The sequence below is a fragment of the Microtus oregoni genome, unplaced genomic scaffold (assembly GCF_018167655.1).
Source record: "Microtus oregoni isolate MIOR12 unplaced genomic scaffold, Mior012 000005F_ref0000423, whole genome shotgun sequence".
NCBI classification, from domain to species: Eukaryota; Metazoa; Chordata; class Mammalia; order Rodentia; family Cricetidae; genus Microtus; species Microtus oregoni.
In genome coordinates, this window is record NW_024543064.1 from 23,767,242 (window position 1) to 23,788,060 (window position 20,819).

Consider the following 20,819-nt stretch of genomic DNA (forward strand, 5'->3'; position numbering starts at 1 on the left):
TTTACCTCAGGAGGTAGAGAAGCGAGAGACCCAGGCTTCCCAAGCTGCAATCCCTTTGCAGCCTTTTCTGACTGTACTGCCAGGCACTTGTCTTAAACCTAGGGTCTTTTTTGGGTGGGGAGGGGATTTTCGAGGCAGAGTTTCTCTTTGTAACTTTGGAGACTGTCCTGGAACTAGCTCTTGCAGACCAGGCTGGCCTCGAACTGCCTGCCTCTGCCTCCCGAATGCTGGAATTAAAGGCGTGCGCCACCACCGCTCTGCTGGACTCAGGGTCTTAAGGAGTGTGGGGAGTCCCTAGGCCTCCTCTTTGACTCAGGAACCTGTCCAGTGCTTCGATGGCTCTTGGGAAGGTCGAGGTGGCTAGTGGGAGCAGCCAGCAGCACCCAGGAGGGCTCAGGCTCTGCTTTCAGAGGCTCTCAGTGACATGCAGAAACAGGCAAAGAAAGTCGATGTCCTGAACAAGGTGACTCTGTCCCACCCTCGGAAGCACACCACTGTGGAGGCAGGATGCTGAGGGAAGGTTCCAGAATCACCCTCCCAAAGAAGGAAGGCATGGGAGCCAACTGAACCTGTGCCTGAGCCAAGAGTCAGTCTAGAGGAAGTAGGGGTACTCCAAGACCTTTCACCCAAGAATGGAGAAGAGAAATCAAGGCAAGCTGGGAGATTCCAGCTTCTGGCAGGAGGGAGGGGAAAGGAGCGGCGGGGACAGAGGGGATGATTCTGGGTTTGGCTCCTTTTCATGTCCCAAGCATGGCTGTCCTTCTGGGCCCACCGGGGAGGGGTCTTGGGTGGGGCCTAAGCAGATCTCTACTCTCTGTCAGCCTGCAGGTCTTCCTGAAGGAGGCAGCTGGGAACCACCCACGTTCGTCTGGCGTCTCTCACGCCTCCACTGGGGGTCCCAACACAGGAGCCAAGGCACACAGTGGAGCCGGTGTTCCCAAGGGCCCAGCTGTCCCTATTCCATCCGGGTCTGGCTCTCCAGCTCTGTCAATGTACACCCCCTCTTTTCCTCCAAGCACAAGAGGTGAAGGCTAGACTGAAGGGCCTGGTCTAGGCACCTAGAGGGGAGCTTTGTTTGGTGCCTTGGGCAGCCAGGATGATCTGAACTACAGGTAGAAAGAGCACTGGAAAGAACTGTCCAAGAAGGGACAAATGCCATCAATACCACCTCCTTAAGGAGGTCCGGAAACCAGGCTCATCCTTCCATTGTTCCTGACATAACACTCCAGTGAGCCGCTGTGTGGACGTCAGACCTGCTCTGTCCCACACAGCTAAGACTCCTGGTCTCATCTGGAATGCAATCTGAAGAGCCATTGCTCTCGATCTGCCGCTGTCCCAAGCTTTCTTCAAATTGCTTATCCAACACACCACAGAACTGACTATGTATGTCCTATTACCGTTTCTTCTACATGATTGCAGCCCAACGTCTGGAACAGTGCAGAGTGCAGAAGCAATGTTTGACAAGTATTTTTGAAATGGAAGAACGAGAGCTCTTGAATTTAAGCCACTCACTGGCAGCTAGACATTGGAAAAAGCAATTAAACGTTGCAAGTCTCAGTTTCCTCTTCGGCAATGTAGAACACAAGACGGTCCATATCCTAGAGATGGAGAAAGGACAGAATTTAAGCTGTAGGGATTGTTACCAGGGCTGGAGGAGGGAGGGTGCAGCCCTCTATACAGGCAGGAGGAGCTGTGCCGGGGTCGGGGTCTCTAGAGAGCAGCTGTCCCAAATGTAGACAAGAGGCCTACCCACCTCAGAAACAGCGTCCCCCCCTCGCAGGTGGAGATGTGTTTCTGCGCTCTCAGGTCACAGGCCTGAACCCGCAGAGGCTGGGGGAGGAGACGGTGCCTTGCAGGGAGGGGTACTGGGAAGAACGAGGTACATCCATGGAGGTGGGATTAATTCTTAGAAGGGGTGAGGGATGACATCCTGAGTAGTAGGCTGGAGAGGGGGCGTGCTCTCAGAGGCGGAGGTAGGCAGGGGGCGTGTCTGGCCCCTGGAAGACCTCGAGACTGGGGAATGGGCGCTCCCTCCTCTCCAAAGAGCCCCCAGATCAGCTGGCTCTGGAGTTGAGGCGCGGGGGCAGCCAGGGTGCCTATCGGATCCCGCCCTCGGAGCGACAGGCGGCCCCGTGCCCAGGTAGGGGTGGGGAGGAAGCGGGTGGCACTGCCCTGGATTGTTCCCGGTTTAGGAGAGCGGTCCCTGGGCTCTGTTCTGCTTCTTTCTTTGGTCTCCCCGAGTCGACTTGCAGAACTAGGGGGTCCCAATCTTCCCACAGCCGGGTGCTTCCGAGAGAGGGGGCCCGGGAAGTGGGGGCGTCCCGTTCCCTCTCCCGGGCGGGGGCGGGGGCGGAGCCTAACTGCCTGTGGGGACCCCCCCAGGGGAGGGGCTCCGGGCCAACGCTGCGGGGCGTCTCCCTCGCAGTCCCTCCCGCCCCTCCGGCCGCCTCTGCCGCCGCGCGCCGCAGCAGCGCCGCCTTCCCTGCGCAGTCAGTGTCTCGGCGTCGCTGGGTGAGTGGGGGCCGCTCCGGCCGGGGCCGGGGATGCGGGGAGGGCAGCCCCGGAGTCAGGATCCCACGTCCAAGGCTCCCCAGCCCGCTCCTCCCCGTCCCTCGTGGGATTCGTCCCACCCGTGGCGCTGCCAGCCCTGGGCTGCCCCTGGGGATCGCGAGGCGCTCTCCAGGGTCCTGACCGCCGAGTGGCCGGCTCCCGGGAGTCGCGCGCAGTCCGTCCCGGGCGCCCCCTCCAGGAGGGACCTCGCGCCGAGTGCGGGAAGGATGGAGGCGGGGGCTCAGGGCCGGAGCCGGGGGAGGCTTAGAGGGGATGCTAGGGCGGGTTTCTAGGATCGAGCTGTGAGGTTCCTCCTATTTTGGGCACCAGGGGTCTTTTCAGAGAAAACAGAGCCTTCTTCAAGCTTGGAGAGGCAATGCCGAGGGTGGCCAGGAGGAAGGGGCACCTGGAGGAGCGCTCTTGCCCGGAGCATCGCTCTGCTCCCGCCCCGCTGACCCAATTCCTTGGACCTTGAGGAGGGGAGTAAGGGATATGCTCCCCTGCTCAGCCCTGCGCATTTCCTCAGTCCCTTCCCACACACTTGTTCTACGGCTCCTCAGCCTGGGGCAGAAGAGGCTGATCTGGGAAGGGGGGGCACCAACTTACAGGAACATGCATGACACACTGCTGAGGACAGACACAGGTCCCCTCACGATCCCGGATACATTCTTCTCTTTGTGACAGGTGCATGATCGCTCAACACGCATATAGAATTCACATACAGACATGCATAGAAACGCACAGGGAGACAGCTGCGGTGCAGAACCCAGGACCCACATCATGTGTGAACAAACGCATTCAACATGCACCCATACTCATGTGCACGGAGCTTCATGTACCTCCATGCACAAGGAACCCTCTTCACCCTGTGTTACTGGTATCTCCAACCTCAGGAGCAAATTGCACACGCCCCTACATCTGTGCCTAGGACTGCCTGGCTACTCCCCCTCCATTGATTGTCCTCAGCCTCATACTGTAATCCCTGCCCTGAGGGGACCTTTTGAAACCAGGTAAAAGGTGAGTGTTGAGAGAGGTATGGGTGGGCTGGGTAGGGCTCCCCGAGAAAAAGAGTCCTCAGCAGGTCTGGGAAGGGTTGTAGCTCCCTCTCCTGGGACCTGGCAGCACCCCAGGTATAGAAAGATAATGAGAAGGGTACCTGAAGGTCCCACGTGCAGCTGGCCATGTGAGAGGTGTCAGCATGCGAGTTGGCGTGTGATGGCATGTGTGAGACATGTGGGGTCGTGGGCTGGCGTGTCTTGATGCGCAGTGGATGGAAGTCGTGTGTGGTGCCATGTGTCAGTGCGTGTGAGTTGTGGGGCAGCAGGACTGTTGTGTGTGGTGGCATGGTGATCCATGTGTGGCGTAGGATGGTAGGTGAGTGGCATAGAACCTCACGAGGGCATTTAGTGATCCGTGTGGTACTATGTGTGCTGGGGACGTGCACTGGCATATCACGCCAAGTTTGGTGGCATCTGGGTATATGTAAATCATTTTGGCTTTCTTAACATGTATGTAGCACTACTCAGCCCTGGTTCTAAGTGCTCCCAAGTATTAACTAATTTAATCCCTTCAATAACCCCATGAAGTAAGTACTATCATTAAGCCCACTTTGCAGTTGAGACAGAGAGTTGAAAGAAATCGCCAAAGGCACGCAGCTGGTAAGAGGGAGAGGTGGGATTCGAACTCAGGTGATCTGGCTCTGGGGTCCAGATTCAGGGCTCTGGTTGAGCACTTCTTCAGGAGGAGAAGCTGGCAGTGTCTGTGCTGCAGGGCCTGTGCAGGGCTCAGCAGGTATCTGGGAAGCCATGAGAGGGCAGCAGGTACCAAAGAGGACTCAGAAGCTGAACCCTTTTAGGAAACTCTGGGGGTCAGCTCTACCCTCTAGTGGCCTTGTAACCTGAAGCAGATCACCTCATTTTCTGAGCGTCCTTGCTCATGTGGAAAGTGGATTTAATCCCCAGATTTCCCCTTGGGAGGGCAAAAATGTGAACAGGATTAGCAGGGGCAGCCAGAAAGGGTGTCAGTGAGTGTGAGCTAACCCCTTAATCTTCTTCCGGGTCTCCTCTCCAGAGAAGCATGCCACAGAGCAGGGTACAGGCTGTGCCATCTAGGGCCCACTTCTCTCTTCCTGGGTCAATGAGAGTTTGGGGTGTCTTGTTTCTGAGGGTCCTTCTGGAGTGATATCAAGTGACCAAAAAGACAAAACCATTGTTCTCTGCCCCTTCACCTCCTTTGGGGGTACCCAGGTGGGACTTGGCTCATCTGCCATGGGCAAGCAGAACAGCAAGCTGCGGCCGGAGATGCTGCAGGATCTGCGTGAGAACACGGAGTTCTCGGAGCTGGAGCTGCAGGAGTGGTACAAGGGCTTCCTTAAGGACTGCCCCACTGGCATCCTCAACGTGGATGAGTTCAAGAAGATCTACGCCAACTTCTTCCCTTATGGCGACGCCTCCAAGTTTGCCGAGCACGTCTTCCGCACTTTTGACACCAACAGCGACGGCACCATCGACTTCCGGGAGTTCATCATCGCGCTGAGCGTGACCTCGCGTGGCCGCCTGGAGCAGAAGCTCATGTGGGCCTTCAGTATGTACGACCTGGACGGCAACGGTTACATCAGCCGGGAGGAAATGCTGGAGATTGTGCAGGTGGGCCGCCATCCACACCGGCTGCTCAGCCGCGGGCTCGGAACACCCTTCTTAACCTCTCAACCCACCTAGTCCTCCAGCAGTGACTGGGGCTCATCTTCACATCCCCTTCACAAAATCCTTTAGAAGGAAATGATTTTCCATTTAAAGAAAAGCTGAGAACTGAAACTATTATGGAGTTAGAGGCAGGAGGGTCAGGAGTTCAAAGCCAGCCTTGGCTACCAAATGAGTTTGAGGCCAGCCTGAACAATATGAAACTCTCTCCTCACCTACCAACCTCACAACAATAAGGAAAGAAAAGCTGAGGATGTTCCCATGTATTCCAACCCCAACCCCCCAACCCCCCCGCCCCCCCCCCACTCACCTGCTAGAGTTTCCTGGCATTGCTTTATCTCTGCCTGTGGGCCTTGCTTCCAGGTTGCTCTTGGCCCTGACCCTTTACCCCTCAAGTCCAGGATGTCTTTCCTAGGAATAAGACATTCTCTTACATAACCCATAGCATGATTATCCAAGTCAAGGCATTTGACACGGAAACAACGCTGTTCTAATATAGAGATTGTACGCTATTGTCCTCTCTCTTCAGAATGTTCTCTGTAGCTTTTTTCCCCCTTTTGGTCCTGGTCTGAGTTCCTACATTGAATTTGTTGTCCTTTTTGCTAGTCATATTTATTTAGAGTCAGGGTCTCTCTCTGTAGCTCTGGCTGGCCTGGGATTCACTGTATAGCCCAGGATGGTCTCCGGCTCATAGAGATTTGCCTGCCTCTGCATCCCAACTGCTGGGATTAAAGGTATGCCACCATGACTATCTTGGTTATTCTGATTTAATTTGGAATATCTCCCCATCTTGCTTTGTCTTTCCCATATTGCTATTTCTGATTTAGACCAGTTATATTTGGTTTGGTTTGGTTGGAGACAGGTCTCTCTATGTAGCTCAGATTGAATTTGAACTCATGATCCTCCCACCTTAGCCCCTGAACTGTTGGTTACAGGTGTGTGTCTCCATTCCCAGTATTGCCCACCCATCCATCCTTCCATCCATCCATCCGTTTGCAGTGCTCAGATCAAATGCAGTTCTTGTGCCTGGTAGGGAGTGATCTAGCACTGAGCCTCATCCTCAGCCCACAAGTACTGTTTTATGATTCTCATTACTGAGGAGGAAACATGCTTTGGAAGAAGGCACTTGTAGGAGACCTCACAGTCTGTGAGTAGGCCACCTGGCTGTAATGTTCACGTGCCATCTGGATACCCAGGCATCTCCTAGCTAATTGACAGACCCTGAGCTGAGTACATCCTTAGAGCAGCCCCAAGAGTCTCAGGCAGGCAGAGTGACTTGCCTGATGTCCAGAGTGGGCCTGAGCCCAGGCTGGTCGCCTGAGCCCAGGCTGGCCCGTCACTCCAGGATACCTTTTGTAAGGAGACATGGCTTTCAATTCTGGACAGACTTTAGCTCTCAGGTTGCTCATCTATAAAACTGGAGCAGGGACAGTGATGCTGATTGCAGGATGCGATTTAGAGACTTGTCATGCATGCCTTTTCTTGGTACAAATTTAAGTATGGAACACATTAGACTTATTTCAAAAAACCAATCACTGCCGCTCAGCATTGAAGGTGGAGAGCGCTACGGTTCTATTTTATCCACGCTGTCCTTACTTAATTTAAACATTTGTTTTTAGACAGGGTCTCTCTCTGTGTAGCCCTGGCTGTCCTCTAAACATTTTTTATTTTATTTATTTATTTATTTGTGTGTGTGTGTGTATGTGTGTGTGTGTGTGTGTGTGTGTGTGTGTGTAGGATGCTCATGCCGTAGCACACATGAGGAGGTCAGAGGAAAACTTTTGGGAATCAATCCTCTCCTTCCACCACGTAGATCACAGGCGTCGACCTCAGGCTGTCGGGTTTGACAACAGCACTTTTACCTGTCGAGCCATAGCAGAAAGTCATCTACCTGTGGCTCATGCCCACTGTTCCTCTGAACCTTTACAGCATTTTTTTTTTTTGCCAGCAATGTGTGATGATGTATGTGAGGGTATCAAGCCCCTACTTTCAAAAGAGATCAAGGGGAATGGTAGCTCCATCTAGGGCTTTGTAGATCCTTGGTACTCAGCAAATGTTAGTGGCTGTCAGTCATTCTCTCTCCACACATCTTCTGCACTGGCTAAGATGTCCCTGGCAGCATCCCCAAGCCGTGTCTTGAGAGGTGCTGCCACGCAGCTTTGCACGAGGCCCCTTTCTGATATCTGCTCCAGCTCATCCAGCCCATGGCTCTCCGCTAGCTCGAGCGGCACTGGCTGCCTTGGGAAGCGATGTGTTCCCTATACCGGTAGCTTGTTGCCTCAGCATTTGTCCCAGCAACCTGCAAACCTGCAAACCACAAACTTCTATTTGGAGGCAGGATGATGGGGAACTCTGGAGATCCCTGCTGGAAGGGTCAAGGTCGTGGTGGAGGATTACTTAGGGATCTGCTGGATGCCCACGAATTCAGAGAGAAGCTCATGTTTTCCCACTTGAACACTGGTAAATCTCGGTTTGGATGAATTAGCCCATTGCTCAAGGACCCTTGCACCTTCCTCTTCTTCTTCTTCTTCTTCTTCTTCTTCTTCTTCTTCTTCTTCTTCCAGCTTTTGCCCTCTAGACCCCGACGTCCACCATGCCAGTTCAGAGGCTCCAGACAGCTGGAGCAGACAGAGTATTGTGCACCCCAGGGCCTGATTAATGACAAGTAGGCTCCAGTGAAACCCGGAGCAAGCAATCCAGACTTAATCTAATTAATCTAATCTAATTAATTAATTAGAAGGATTGTCACAAGGAGAAGGGCCACTCTCTAAGTCGCTGCTCAGTCCACCTCCCATCCCAGCCCTACACTGGCTGGTGGCACAGAGGGAGGACAGAGGCAGTGTGCTTCTCGGAGCTCACTCTGATAGGAAAGATGAAGGCACAGGCCACACTGATGAGGTCAGTGAGAGGCATGGATATAACATTTGGAAGACCAGGGGACGGAAACAGCAGAAGACTCAGTGGATGAATAATGACCATATATGCTGCTGTTCAGTGATCGCTCGCTCCAGCCAAGCACTGCTCTGTTCTTTTATTCCATCTACTCCTCTAGAGCAGTGGTTCTCAGCCTGTGGGTCGGGACCCCTTGGGGGCGGGTTGAGTGAGCCTTTCATAGGCGTCACCCAAGACCATCAGGAAACACAACGATTTACATTTCAATTCATAACAGCAGTAAAATTACAGTTATGGAGTAGCAACAAAATGCTGTTAAGGTTGGGGGTCACCACGACATGCGGAACTGTGTTAAAGGGTCACAGCATTAGGAAGGTTGGGAACCCACTGTGTTAAACAATCCCGATGCGATGGACACAGTGCTCCATTTTACAGATGGAAACTGAGGCTCACGGGTGCTAAATTCTTATCCAAGGGTACACAAAGGTGCAGAATGCACCAGGATGTCACTCCAGAGCTCCTGTGGTCCGGCACTCCAAACTGCCCAAGCATCCATCCAGCAGCTAAGGGGAGTAAGCCCTGATCTGGTTGGTGCCTTCCATTAGTTCCCTTCCCAAACCTTGGTTTCTTATCCAGGAAAAGGGAGATTTGATACCAGATTTTCTGAGTTGATGTACAGTTTGGAAATCATGTATGCCACATACTGAGGCATACATATTTGGTCCCAGCACTCAGGATGCAGAGGTAGGGAGTCCCTGAGTTAGAGGCCAGCCTGGTCTACAGAGTGAGTTCTGACTATACAGAGAAATCCTGCCTCAAAAACCAAACCAACCCAACCAACCAACTAAAATCAGAACAAGAAAGAAAAGCAAAACAAAATTCCTACACATAGGACCTGGAGCATAATGCTCGCATGATAAAGGGTAGCTCATTTCAGCCGGCGCTGTGTAAATGCTGGGGAATCTGAAAGGCCCCGTTGTGGCAGAATTACCCCTCCAGCGGGGCTTGGTGGTGGCGAGGCCAGCATTGGACAGCTTGTGAAGTGTCTTGAATGCCAAAAACAAATGGTTTGGACTTGGTACAGAGCATGGTGGGAGGTGACAATGGCCTTTAAACAGGGAGTTCCCTGCCATGTGCCAAGGCACTGTACCGGAATTTGGGAATCTTAGAAGTAGCTAGAGTCGCTGTTCTTATCTGGACGGTGGCACAGTCTGCTAAAGAATTAGTTACTTCCTGAGACACGTCCTCAAAGGAAAAGCCCAGGGGGTCTGTGCAGCCGACGTGCCCTGACCTCTGCGGGATCTCGGATGATCTTGCTTGGAAAGCATTGTAAACTGAACCCCAGGGAAGAGTGGGAGGCAGCATCCTTAAGAAACCAGTGCACCGTGGGCCTAGAGGGAGGTCTGTGTGTGCTGGAAGCGAGGGGGCGGCCTGCTGGTTTGGGGACATGGTAGTGGAGATTAGTATTTGGAAAGAGCGTTGAGAGGCAGTGTGTGGGACAAACTTGAAGGAGAGACTAGAAAAGAGTAGTTCAGAGACAAAGCTGGACACGAAGGGGTTGGGAAGGGTTACGGCGGTGTGGAAGAAGGGAAGCTTTCTTGGAGGAATTGAAGATTTGACGTGGCTAGTCCGGTCTCTGAGCTCCAGGGAGCAGAAACAGCCCATGACACAGGTCGAGCACTACATGATCTGTACATTTAGCTGAAAAAACTCTCCTTTTTGGTGCCTCTGGAGCACCTACACGTGGCAGCTGCCGCCCTCAGCCCAGCAGAGCTCAGGCTGTCCCTGACCCCGTGGCAGGTGCTTATTTGCATTCGTTTGCATAATGTTCCCGCCCCTTCTGGGTCCCAGCTTGCCTTGGCGTTCTGCGCCCCCTGCCGGCCACAGACCGCAGCACAGTTTAATGTCATCTCCCTCAGCGCCCCCTGTTGGTCACTGAATGAGAGTGCTAACTCAGCCCTTAGCCGCAACAAGCACCCTGTTGTTCTACGCCCTTTGCTATCTGGACTTCAATGTCCTCCAACATCTCTCTTGACTCTGTGCACCCCAGATTCTTGGTATCCACCTGGGGCTTGCTTGCAGTTTGAAGTGCCTTTGTTTGTTATCTCTGTCAGCAATTCCCACCTGGCCCTCCAAAGGACCTACCTGGTCCAGGGCACTCTTAAGTTATCACCCGCTTCTAGAAAGCCTTTTCCTGATTTTCCTTCCATCCTCCATGGCCAGAGGAGCACGACCTTGCGATGTCTATAGAGAACGAGATCGGATGGGGCCTTCAGTGGTCTCTTCTCACTCCTGAACCCAACCCCACAGGCCATTTACAAGATGGTTTCGTCTGTGATGAAGATGCCTGAGGACGAATCGACCCCGGAAAAGAGGACTGAGAAAATCTTCCGCCAAATGGACACAAACAATGACGGTGAGTGTCGGGGGTGGGCGGCCTCCCTTCTTCCCTCTCCCGCACCGCCTGCCACCACCTGCCTGGCTTTGTGGCCGTCTTCTCCTCACTGACAGCTCTCCCTTGGCCCCGCAGGCAAGCTGTCTCTGGAGGAATTCATCCGTGGGGCCAAGAGCGACCCGTCGATCGTGCGCCTGCTGCAGTGCGACCCCAGCAGCGCCTCCCAGTTCTGAGCTGAGGAGGAACCAGCTCGCCGCCTCCCTGCCTTCACCGGCCCTCTGCTTCCTCTCCCTCGTGTCTGTCCAGGCTGGGGGCCAGACTGGGGACCCCCTTCTGGGGTCTGCACTGTGGGAGGCCTCTGGAGAAGCGAACCCTGCAAGGAAGGGGCTAAGCAAGACAGCCATTAGGACCCACGGCCCATGAGGCAGAATCTCCCTTAGTGGGACCGAGATGACTTGTTTTTTTTTCTGTCCCTGTTCCGTATTCTTTATTCAGACGGTTGGATTACCTTCCACCAACCCACAGATCTGAGGCCCTTCTACAATGCGGGGGTTGGGGGACATTCCCCTTGGGTGACCCTCAGCCTGGAGGGAGGTGGAGAGGTGCCCAGATGAAGTCTTTTGGTTTGGTGGGGGAGACAGCAGATTCTTGGGCTGTGGGGCTTTGAGGAAACTCCCTGACGTAATTCCCTGCAGAACACTTCCTGTCCCAGCTCTTGCTGGCTAGAGACCATGGTAAAAAAAGATCTCCCAGGGTTCCAACTGGGGGGTCCCCAAACCCAGCCTGCCTCTTAGCATTCGGATGATCACAGATTCAAGCACTTTGTATTCTATATCTCACCCTCTTTCGCTCCCACATGCACCCCCTCACACATACACACACACACACACACACACACACACACACACACACACACACCTACGCACACGCACGCGGGCAGAGTCCCTCCACAGCATACTGTGTAGGAAAGACGTGCAGGCCCCTGGCAAAGCCCCCATCTCCCTCTGCATGCAGCACATGAAGCATCTCTGTTCTTTTTAATAACTTCCAAATAAAGTCTTGTTTCAGTGCAGAGTGCCGGGCGGCCAGGGAGGGCACTCAAAGCCCTCTCCCAGGTCCCCAGGGGTCCATTGAGCCCTCTTGGGCCTGCTCTGGGAATCCTGGATTCATCTAGGCTTCTTCCATGGCTCTCTGGGCACTGGTCAGTGCAGGCTTGGTCATATGTCCAGACTTGGTCATGTGCCTCAGTCGTCATGGCCCCACTGAGGTGTCAGATGGTCAGCTGCACAGAGCTAGCGCAGCTCAGTAGGTCATGGCCATCCAGGGGCTCTGGGTTCGTTTGCATCTGCAGACACAAAAACCTGTTTGTTTTGCTGGGTCTGGACTGGGGTCTCCATCTCCAGGACATCCCCAAACTGTAGGCAGGGAGGACTAGAGGCTTCTGGGGCATGGGAGAGGACATCACTATCACATACTCAAGACAGGCCAGACTCCCAAGTGTCTCCTGTTTGAACACCCAAACTCGTGCTTCCCCTCAAGACTGGGAGGGTCAGATATAGCTATCTGACTTAGCTGGCAGATCTGGCTTCCCTGGACTTTGGAGCCCTTTGATGGCTGTGAGCAAACTTGTGCCCCAGTTATCTGAGGCCCTCTTCAGAGGTGGGTGGGGCTGACCAGCCAGGGATTCCAGCAGGGACTTCCCAAGACTATGGAGGGGACTCACCGTGTGGTGGCAGTTTTTCCCCCACCAGGGTCTCAGTTCCAGCAGCCGATGCACTAGCTGGGCGCAGCGCAGGGCAGACACACTCTCCGCCACACAGAGCATGAGAGAGATGGCCCAGAGGCACAGACTAGAACTCTGCAGGGGACAGGGGCACAAGCATCTTCTTAGGGACAGGGGTGCAGGGATCCCAAGAACCCTTCCCAGCCCCTCCCAAGGCTGAGGCACTCACGTAAATTCGAGTAGGGTCAAAAGGACAGTCAGGCGCCAGCGTTGGGAGTTCAGGGCTCTCAAAAGTACAGGCTGCCAGTAGCGCTCGGCCCTGGGTGGCAAAAGTCACTGCGATGGAGGCCAGGAGCCCAAGGGCGCAGGTCAGAGAAAGGACAGCACAGGCCACATTCAAGCTAAACACAGTCCAGCGCTAGGTATGGAGAGTACTGGTCAGTGCTTGGCCACAAGGGGGCTGCTGACCCAACCCATGGTCCCATCTGAGGAGGTGCCACATACCAAGGGGGTGCTGGGGAGGTAGCGAGACAGGATGACAGCTGCGATTCCGGCAATGATGACCTGCGGGGGAAGTACGGATCAGCTGCAACGCCGACGACGCCGGGGCTGGAGGAGAGCTTGTGGGGTCAGATGCCCGCTTGGATAAAGGTCCCACCACCATCTTCCTATTCCTGCCTTCCCCACTCCCACCCTGGGCTCGCTTCAGTCTCGCTTCAAAGGGGGTGTGCCTTCTGCTTATCCCTCACTGCCTACAAACCTTCCAGGGCTCCCCACTGCCTAAAGCCATGACTCTCCAACAGGGTCCTATGTATTCTGTTTGCAGGCACATGCCAGGGGGTAGGCCATGGGATACACAGGACATTTCTCCTTGGGATGGGAAAGACTTTAGAAGAAACACATCCCACTGTCGAGGAACTAAAGTCAAAATGAGATGAAAACAGGAATTAGGCATAGTGACATACGCCTGTATTCCCAGCGCTGAGGCAGATGGACACTGTGGCACGTTTAAAGCCAGCCTAATGCACATAAAGAGTTCCAGTTTGGCCAGGGCTATCTAGTGTGGACTGAGTGGTCAGCTCCTTATGAGGAAGCATGGGAGGTGGCCAGCCCCTGGGTCACCATCTTAGTGTGAAGGCCATCCTAGACAGACAATACATGTTGTGAACAGAATTAAAGAATCTCCAAGAGGGGGCCGAGGATGGAGCGGGGGAACAGAATGCTTGCCCAGCATGTGTGACTTCTGGGTTCAGTCCCTGGTACTACAAAAGACAGAGAAACCCTTCGGAGGATCCGAGGCTACCCCAGGCTCTTAATGACCTAATTTCTGTCCCTCTCTATCTGCCCTGGGCCACTGTCTTCTCTCATCCCACTGGATAGGGGCACCCAATCACTGCTGTTGGCTGCTACCCACGGAGCATCCCCTCCAAGAACACACTTCCTACATTCTCATGCCCCTCGACCCCCAGAGGCAGGGCCTCCCATGTCCTGTTTAGCCCAGAGGCTGTCCCCCAGATCACTAGCGCCATTTAGCCTCTCCAGCTTCTTAGGTTCACCCTCTGTAGTGGATGTGTATAGCAATCACAACAAAGTGACTCCTCTGGGCTCAGTCCCTCTCTGCAGGATGACCTCACAGGAAGGCATCCCATCAGCAGGAAGTGGGGTGAGCCTCCCCCAGGCGTGGGCAGCTGAGAGTGGTGAGGAGTCACTGGGGAAGGAAAGCAAAGGGAAGTGATCCAGCTCCGAGCCCCCTGGCCCTGGGCTGGCCACCGTCTGTGTCGTCTTCAGATGGTTGCTGAGCAAGACAGGTATCGACTGGGACATAGTCCAACACTGCTGTTGGGGTGTCTACAGGTCAGAGCCTGGTTCACCACACCCAGAGGCCCGCAGGCTGTCTGAGCTTCATTTTGTAGGCAGTGACCAGCACACACAGAGAGAAGTCCCTTAGCCAGGAGTCAGCAATCTCTGGAAGTTGAGCAGATTATCCTCCAAGTCTGCAGTTGCCTTAGCTATCACCCAGAGGAGAGCTTTATAAACCTAAGTCTACTAGGCTCCTTCCTTTAGTCGTTCATCACGGGTCTCACACTGCTGCTGGATATCAAGTTGTTCACGTGAATCCATTCTAGCGCTAAACTCACGTCCGTCTGATTGGCTCCGTGTCTCTAGAGCAGATCTCAGCCGTTCCCAGCTCCACACATTGGCACCTGCCACAGGCTGAACACAGAATGCCACCCTGGCACGCTTCTCTGCCTGCTAGCCCCAGCATGCCACATACCTGGGTTGATAATTACAGTCCATTGGGAACACCTACTCATCCACTAATTCCCAGCTCAGAGGTTTCCACTTCCCTGAAACCCTTCTGGACGGTCCCCAGCTAAGCTGATCTTCCTTCTCTCCCTGCTGCCACACCGTGAATTTGTCACAGCAGTTCACACTAGCCGTGTGCCAGGCCTTCATTTAAACACCTTCTGTGGATGACCTCAGACACCCATTAGGGACCTCTGCAGTCTGGGTACACTCCCACCACCCCCATTTTACAGGCAACAAAATTGAGGCAGAGAGTGTTTGAGGGCTTGAACAGTTGGTAGGTGGCTACTAGGGTTAGTGCTGGGGACTCTGGCTGAGACCTGGTCCCTCCCTCCTGCTGACCTCCCAGTCAGGCCATACCAGGATGGCAGAGGTGACAGAGAGGATGTCCACCACGCAGTACTGTAGAACCACGGCGTCACTGGCAGCAGCCACGAAGCGCAGCATGGTGCCATGGAGCACGGCGGCTGCTATGAAGCTCACGTGACCCAGCACGACCAGCACCAGGCCTGTCTTCATCAGCACCTTCCGGAACTCACCCACATTCAGGCCACCTGTGGGGACACACGTCAGGCTCACAGAGGAGAAGACCCAGGCTTTGGGTCATCTCAGCTTCCCTTCGTCTCTTGGACGTCCCTGGGCTCTAAGGTTGGGAAAGCATACAGGTGTCACACAAAGCTGTCCTTGTTAGCTACTGAATTATGACTTGCAGGGATCCAGCTTGATCCTCCCACTGAGTCATTCATTCATTTCCTCACTCATTCATTCATCTGTCCCATACATAGAGTGTCTTTCCTGAGTGCCTGCCTGCTTCATGCCAGGCACTAGGGCACCTATAAGCTCCACAGGTACTGTCCAGGCCTCCAGGAGCCCACAGTGTACCGGGCAGGAGTCAGGTCCTGCACAGTCGTCAGTCCAGGAGATGGGGCCTGGCACACACGGTGCTCAACACACAGCTGCTAGACAAAACTGGTGAGAGCGGCCAGTCTCCACTTCTCTCCTAGAGAGGAAGAGAGTACTTGTCTCTCGGTGTGGACAGGGTCCCTGGGGACTCTTAGTGCAGGGGGTGCTAAATTGAGTCTGGGACCAGAAGGGAGAACCAGCAGCGAATACAGGTTCTGAGTGGGCAAGTCCTGTCACATCCAAAGAGCAGGAAGCCCCCTCCTCCCGCTCTGAATGGCTCTCTACAGTAACATCCGCCGTTGCTGGCTGTTAACCCTGCCGCAGGGACATGGCCACTTGGACCCTCAGGTCCTCTCAGGTTAGCCAGCTCCATGAACCTGGAGTGTGGGCGACCCTCCCAACTAAGCAGGGTCCTTCCTCCTTTAGCTGCTCCCGATGGCTCTGACTTTGAGATCCCTGCTAAACCTCAGTTTCCCCACATGTGGAAGAGAGGTCTGGCCCGGTTCCCTGTCTATATGTGAGCTCAGCTGCTGAATGAAAGCAAGAAATGGGAGGTAGGGAGGGAAGAATCTTTAAGCTGGATGTTCTCAGGGCAATTGATTGCAAGGGGCTGGGAGTGGCGGCTCATAATCCCCATAGTCAGGAGACCGAGGCAGGAGGATTGCTGCCAGTTCAGGGCTAGCATAGGTTACAGAATGAGACTCTCTCTCTCTCTCTCTCTCTCTCTCTCTATATATATATATATATATATATATATATATATATATATATATATTTTTTTTTTTTTTTCTTCAGTGGTGTAGCCACTGGTAAGTTGGCTATGTTCCAGTAAAAAGCCCCCTCATACTCCTGTTAGCAGCCCTAATTAAACTCAGTAGTGCGCACATAACTCACACACATGGGGCAATGAGGAGCCTGTCTAGACTGTCACAGATTCACTGTGGACCTGGTACCAGGCCCTCCTCCACTCTGGGCCCTGGATTCTTCATGCATAAATCTAGAGTTGAGGGGGCTGGCCTGTCTGGTCCCTGAGCTCTCCCCTGAGCTTGCAGGCTCTGGGAATGGCAATAGTAGCACAGGACAGACCATGGGCGGGAAAAGCATGAGGAACTGGAACAGCCTTCTGAAGATGAACACCCAACAGCTGGCCAAACAGGACGAGGAATTGCAGTCCTGTTTCAGGGACCTGATGGGTCCCACCCCATCCTCCCATCCCATCCACCCACCCATCAGTCAGGAGCAACCCAGATACTCCTGGGCTTTGGCTGGACTCAAAAACAGCAACATCTCTGGACCAAGGCTCTGGTCAAACAGGAGGCCAGGGTTGTGCCCCGGCGCTGGTCAGAAAACCCTAGGGCAGTTGTAGACTTTTTTCTCAGTTCCCATGCTGGGAGCATTGGGCAATATGGTTGGCACAGTTTGCTAAGCCTTCATTATCAGGAGCCAACTTCATCCTGGTCAAGAGCGGGTACATCTGTCGCTGTTTTACAGAGAAGAAACAGGCTGTGTATGCTGAAGAGTGCGAACTTAGACCCCAAACAGAGGGTTTGCCCAGGGAATGGGGGAGTGGGGAGTCTTCGCCGCTGGTGACCCGGGTTGACTGGTCTTTCCCTCCAACCTGGCTGGGTGAGAGGAGGATACAGAAACAGGACCTCGGTAAGGCTAAGGACCCAAAGCCGTGGACCCCGGATCCCTATCTCTGCACCTCCAGCATCCTTCTCCCATCTGCCGGTCCTGGAGCCTAGTTTTGCCTCTTAGGAAGGGATATAGAGCCAAGAGGTGGAGATGCCACCGGCCACATCAAAACGGGACCTACTCAAGAGCTGGGCCTCAGTGGCACAAATCTGGAGTCTCAACTACTTAGGTTGAGGCAGGAGGATCCAGAGTTCAAAGTGAGAGCCAGCCAAGTACTGACTTCCAGGCTCGCTGGTGACTTCGCTGTCTCGAAACTTTGGGGCTGGTGTCCAAGGTAGAGCACTTGCCTAGCCCACACCGAAAAAAGAAAAATAAAACCTAGCTGCTTGTCACCCCACCGCCATCTTACTTCTGGGGGAAACTGAGGCTAAGAGTAAAGTGACCTGCTGCAGGTCAGGACGTGATGCAGCAGGCGACTTGGCTTCGATTTGGGTCCCCCCAGAAATGGGCCTCCCGTGAGCCCTCGCTCACCGATGCGCAGACACATGTCGCTCCCAGCCAGTGACCCCAGCCGGCGTCAGCGGGGTCTCGCTCTCATCCTGCTCACCCGTGGCCTCCGCTCCTCTTCCCGCCCGAGCAGGCGCCCGGCGGCCTCCTTTCCCTGCACCCCTTGGGCCGCCCAGTCCGGCGCCCCGTGCGCGCTGCCGAGGCCGGTCTGACCGGCTGGGCGACCCCGGGGCTGTGCGGCTGAGTCACAGCCCCGCCCCTGCCGCGGAGCCAGGTGCCGGGCGCCAAGTCGCCCTCGTTTTCCTTAGCACGCCCATTCCACCGGTGGAAATCGAGGCTCCAAGGGGTCGCCATTGCCCGTGCTTGGGGGTGGTGATGTAAGTGTGCCTGTAGAGATCACCACGACCCGGGGGTCACCTGGGCGAAAAAAATCTTCAGGATGAAAGCTGAGAGTGAGCAGGGGCAGCCATGGGTGATGAACGCGCGGTTCGGAAGACCAGGGTCTTTTAATCTACTTCAGATCAATCGCTGACAAAGAGAGCCCCGGGTCTAAATCTGGTCTTCCATGTTGAGCAAGGGACTTTTTCTGTCTTGGTGTGTGTGTGTGTTGGGGGGGTGTCCTTCTTTCTCCTTGGAAAACCAATAATAATAATTTGCTGACCAATGAGATGATCCAGCCAGTAAAGTCCTTTGCCACTCGCCTAAAGACCTGAGTTCCATTCCTAGGAGCCACGTGATGGGAGGAGAGACCCGATCCCTGAAAGTTGTCCTCTGACTTCCACTGGAGCACCGTAACGCACTAACAAACTGTAGCACACGCGTGCACCCCCCCCCCCACGCTTAAGACATGGTCTCATTATGTAGCCCTGACTGTTCTGGAACTCACCCTGTAGACCAGGCTGGCCTTGAACTCAGAGAAACCTACTGTGGCAGCTGGAGAGATGGCTCAGAGGTTAAGAGCATTTGTTGCAAAGGGCCCAGGTTTGATTCCGAGCACCCACATGAAAGTTAACCACCCTCAGGCAGCAGACACGCGTGAGGTGCACAGATGCACATGCAGGCGAAACACTCATAAACTAATACAAATAAATCTAAAAAAATGAATGTCTATTGCTGATTAAGTGTAGAAACAAGGGGACACATAGTAGGCACTTTGCTGATTTTAGCTGTCATTGTGCTCAAAGCTGTCATTGAGCTTTGGGTTCCATCAAGTGCCAGGATAGATATAGCTGGCCCTTGCTGCATCCCAGTATCCCTGCGGCACACACACACAACGTCCCTGCTGCACACACAAGTCTTGGGCTCCTCTGTGGGTTCAGATAGCTGGGCATTCACCTAGGACCACTTCGTCAGAATGGCGAGCAAGCAGAAGCAGGACTCTGCCAAGCATTCTGCCTTAGCTATGGGATAGCCACCTCCCTGGACCACTGAGGTCTTCGCAGCAGACCTCTGTGAGGTAAACTCATGGTTCCACACCCTCATCCATATTCTGTACCGCATCCATCAGTGGTCTCCATGGTAGAGGCTGGCCTGACGTCTACAGGGTCTCAGAGCCTGGAACCCAGGTGTCTGGTGACTGTGTCTGTAATGACACCTACTGTGTGCCTTGTGTCACTGAACCAGGGCATCCAGCTTCTGGAGTTTGGAAAAATGCATTAGCAGCGGAGGGGTGGGCACTTCTGCTTGGAAGCCTGAGGCACCGCTGGACAAGCACAGGTCAGGCAGGCTGCTCTGGCCACTCTCAGTGGATGGCTTTCTTATCAGCTGATGTCTGCAGCGGGCACTGCAGTGGGTGAAGGATAGGAGACAGACTTGCTGGAGGAAAGGGAAGATGGAGACAGGTCATTAAGCCGTCAGCTGGCACCCTCCCTTGTGGACATTAAACACTTTGTACATGGGGACCTTTTAGCGGTCACTTGGGCAGCACTTAGCCCCATTGCAAATGGTTAAATGCTCATAATTGCGGCTCGGTAACTCTATGTTTAGGTCTTTATCCTGCAGGAGATGCGATTGTGATGATGTCTGTGGATGTGGGAGCTGCTGCTAATAGAAGCAGGACCCCAGAGCGATAACCGCAGAGCAGGCCTGGAGCAGGGCAGGGAGGCCTTCTGCTCTTTGCCTTATACACGGATATGTTGTTGGAATCTTGCAAGAAACATTTTTTCATGTCTTGTTTTTGCTGGAATGAAAGGGGGGCTCCCTAACACTTCCCTCTACCCCAGCTCCACCAACAGCTCTCAGAGAGCAGAGCCCACCTCCCAGGGCTGCCCTGAGGAGTGCCTATGGTCACTTTGATACTGATGTCAAACCTCAGGTGTGGGAATACGTGGTGTTTCTCTATCAGTACAGGGCACTGAGGGTGGCTGGAACTTTTGCTAGGGCTGGAGAGAGGGCTCAGTGGTTATGATCACTCGTTGCTCTTGCAGAAGACCTGGTTTTAATCTCCCAGGACCTACAAGGCAGCTCACAACCATCTGTAACCCCAGCTCTAGGGGATCCGATGCCCTTTTCTGGCCTTGGAGGACACGGTATGCACGTGGGTACATGAACTCTTGTGTGTACATCTATAATACACATGAAAATAAATAAACAGATAAATTTAAAAGCCTTTGTTATCAGATGCATGCATGGTTTCTTTGTGTCCCTAGCACAACAGACTTAAAGATAATCACCCAGTTTTACAGATAAGAAAAGACGGGGCCAGAAGAGTAAGGGCTTTCTCGCGATCTCCCTGCATACAGCATAGTCAGAGCTGATCAAGCCTGCCGGCCAGGCAGTTCCTCGCTTCTCAGTGTGTACTAGAGGATCAAGGGAGCCGTAGCCTGCAAGGCTGTGCCGAGTCCTAGGGCCTCTGAGGGGGAAACCCGTGGCTCCACGTGTTTCACTTCACTGTAATTTCCAGCTCTCATCCAAGTTTAGTGGCCCGAGGTTATCACCAGTTCCTTTCCTGGCGACTAAAGTTCGTTGTCCCAGCAACATGTGAACCTTGCCTCCGCCTATCTCTCCACACACTGCCTTACATTCAGGAAAAACACTAAAGACAAGAAGCCTGCAGGCCAGAGCTTTACTGTCTTGCCTCTCACCAACTTAACTGTGGTCTTCTGTCAGCTGCCTGTCATTCCTGGGGCTTCAGAGTCCTGGTCAAAGGAGACGGTGATGTGTCTTCCTCTGGGCTTGGTCATTTCTGAGGCATTAATGACTTGAGAGG

At 53.9% G+C, this 20,819-nt stretch overlaps 2 protein-coding genes across 3 annotated transcripts; one reads left to right on the forward strand and one right to left on the reverse strand.

Annotated features, from left to right (window-relative positions):
- Positions 1 to 1,996: 1,996 nt before the first annotated feature.
- Positions 1,997 to 11,608, forward strand: Hpca (hippocalcin). 2 transcript variants are annotated; one of them, XM_041652606.1, is made up of 4 exons: positions 1,997 to 2,140; positions 4,797 to 5,195; positions 10,452 to 10,557; positions 10,672 to 11,608. In XM_041652606.1, exons 2-4 carry the CDS (start codon positions 4,818 to 4,820, stop codon positions 10,767 to 10,769), a joined length of 582 nt encoding a protein of 193 aa, XP_041508540.1. In that variant the 5' UTR covers positions 1,997 to 2,140; positions 4,797 to 4,817; the 3' UTR covers positions 10,770 to 11,608. The 2 variants fall into 2 exon arrangements, with proteins under 2 accessions (XP_041508540.1, XP_041508539.1); XM_041652605.1 differs by lacking the exon at positions 1,997 to 2,140 and adding an exon at positions 2,400 to 2,511.
- Positions 11,609 to 11,612: 4 nt separating this feature from the next.
- Positions 11,613 to 17,809, reverse strand: Tmem54 (transmembrane protein 54). Its single transcript, XM_041652604.1, has 6 exons — positions 17,636 to 17,809; positions 14,927 to 15,120; positions 12,764 to 12,823; positions 12,489 to 12,677; positions 12,260 to 12,394; positions 11,613 to 11,881 (listed from the first exon to the last, which is right to left on the reverse strand). Exons 1-6 carry the CDS (start codon positions 17,649 to 17,651, stop codon positions 11,807 to 11,809), a joined length of 669 nt encoding a protein of 222 aa, XP_041508538.1. The 5' UTR covers positions 17,652 to 17,809; the 3' UTR covers positions 11,613 to 11,806.
- Between the last annotated feature and the right edge of the window lie 3,010 nt (positions 17,810 to 20,819).

Excerpts from the sequence above, each read along its gene's own strand:
- Hpca (XM_041652606.1), top strand. The coding sequence starts at position 4,818 with ATGGGCAAGCAGAACAGCAAGCTGCGGCCGGAGATGCTGCAGGATCTG. Across the intron at positions 5,196-10,451 it reads AAATGCTGGAGATTGTGCAG|GCCATTTACAAGATGGTTTC; the intron begins GTGGGCCGCCAT and ends CCAACCCCACAG. Across the intron at positions 10,558-10,671 it reads AATGGACACAAACAATGACG|GCAAGCTGTCTCTGGAGGAA; the intron begins GTGAGTGTCGGG and ends TTGGCCCCGCAG.
- Tmem54 (XM_041652604.1), bottom strand. Across the intron at positions 12,824-14,926 it reads CTGTCACCTCTGCCATCCTG|GTCATCATTGCCGGAATCGC; the intron begins GTATGGCCTGAC and ends CTTCCCCCGCAG. Across the intron at positions 11,882-12,259 it reads GGAAAAACTGCCACCACACG|ATGCAAACGAACCCAGAGCC; the intron begins GTGAGTCCCCTC and ends TTGTGTCTGCAG.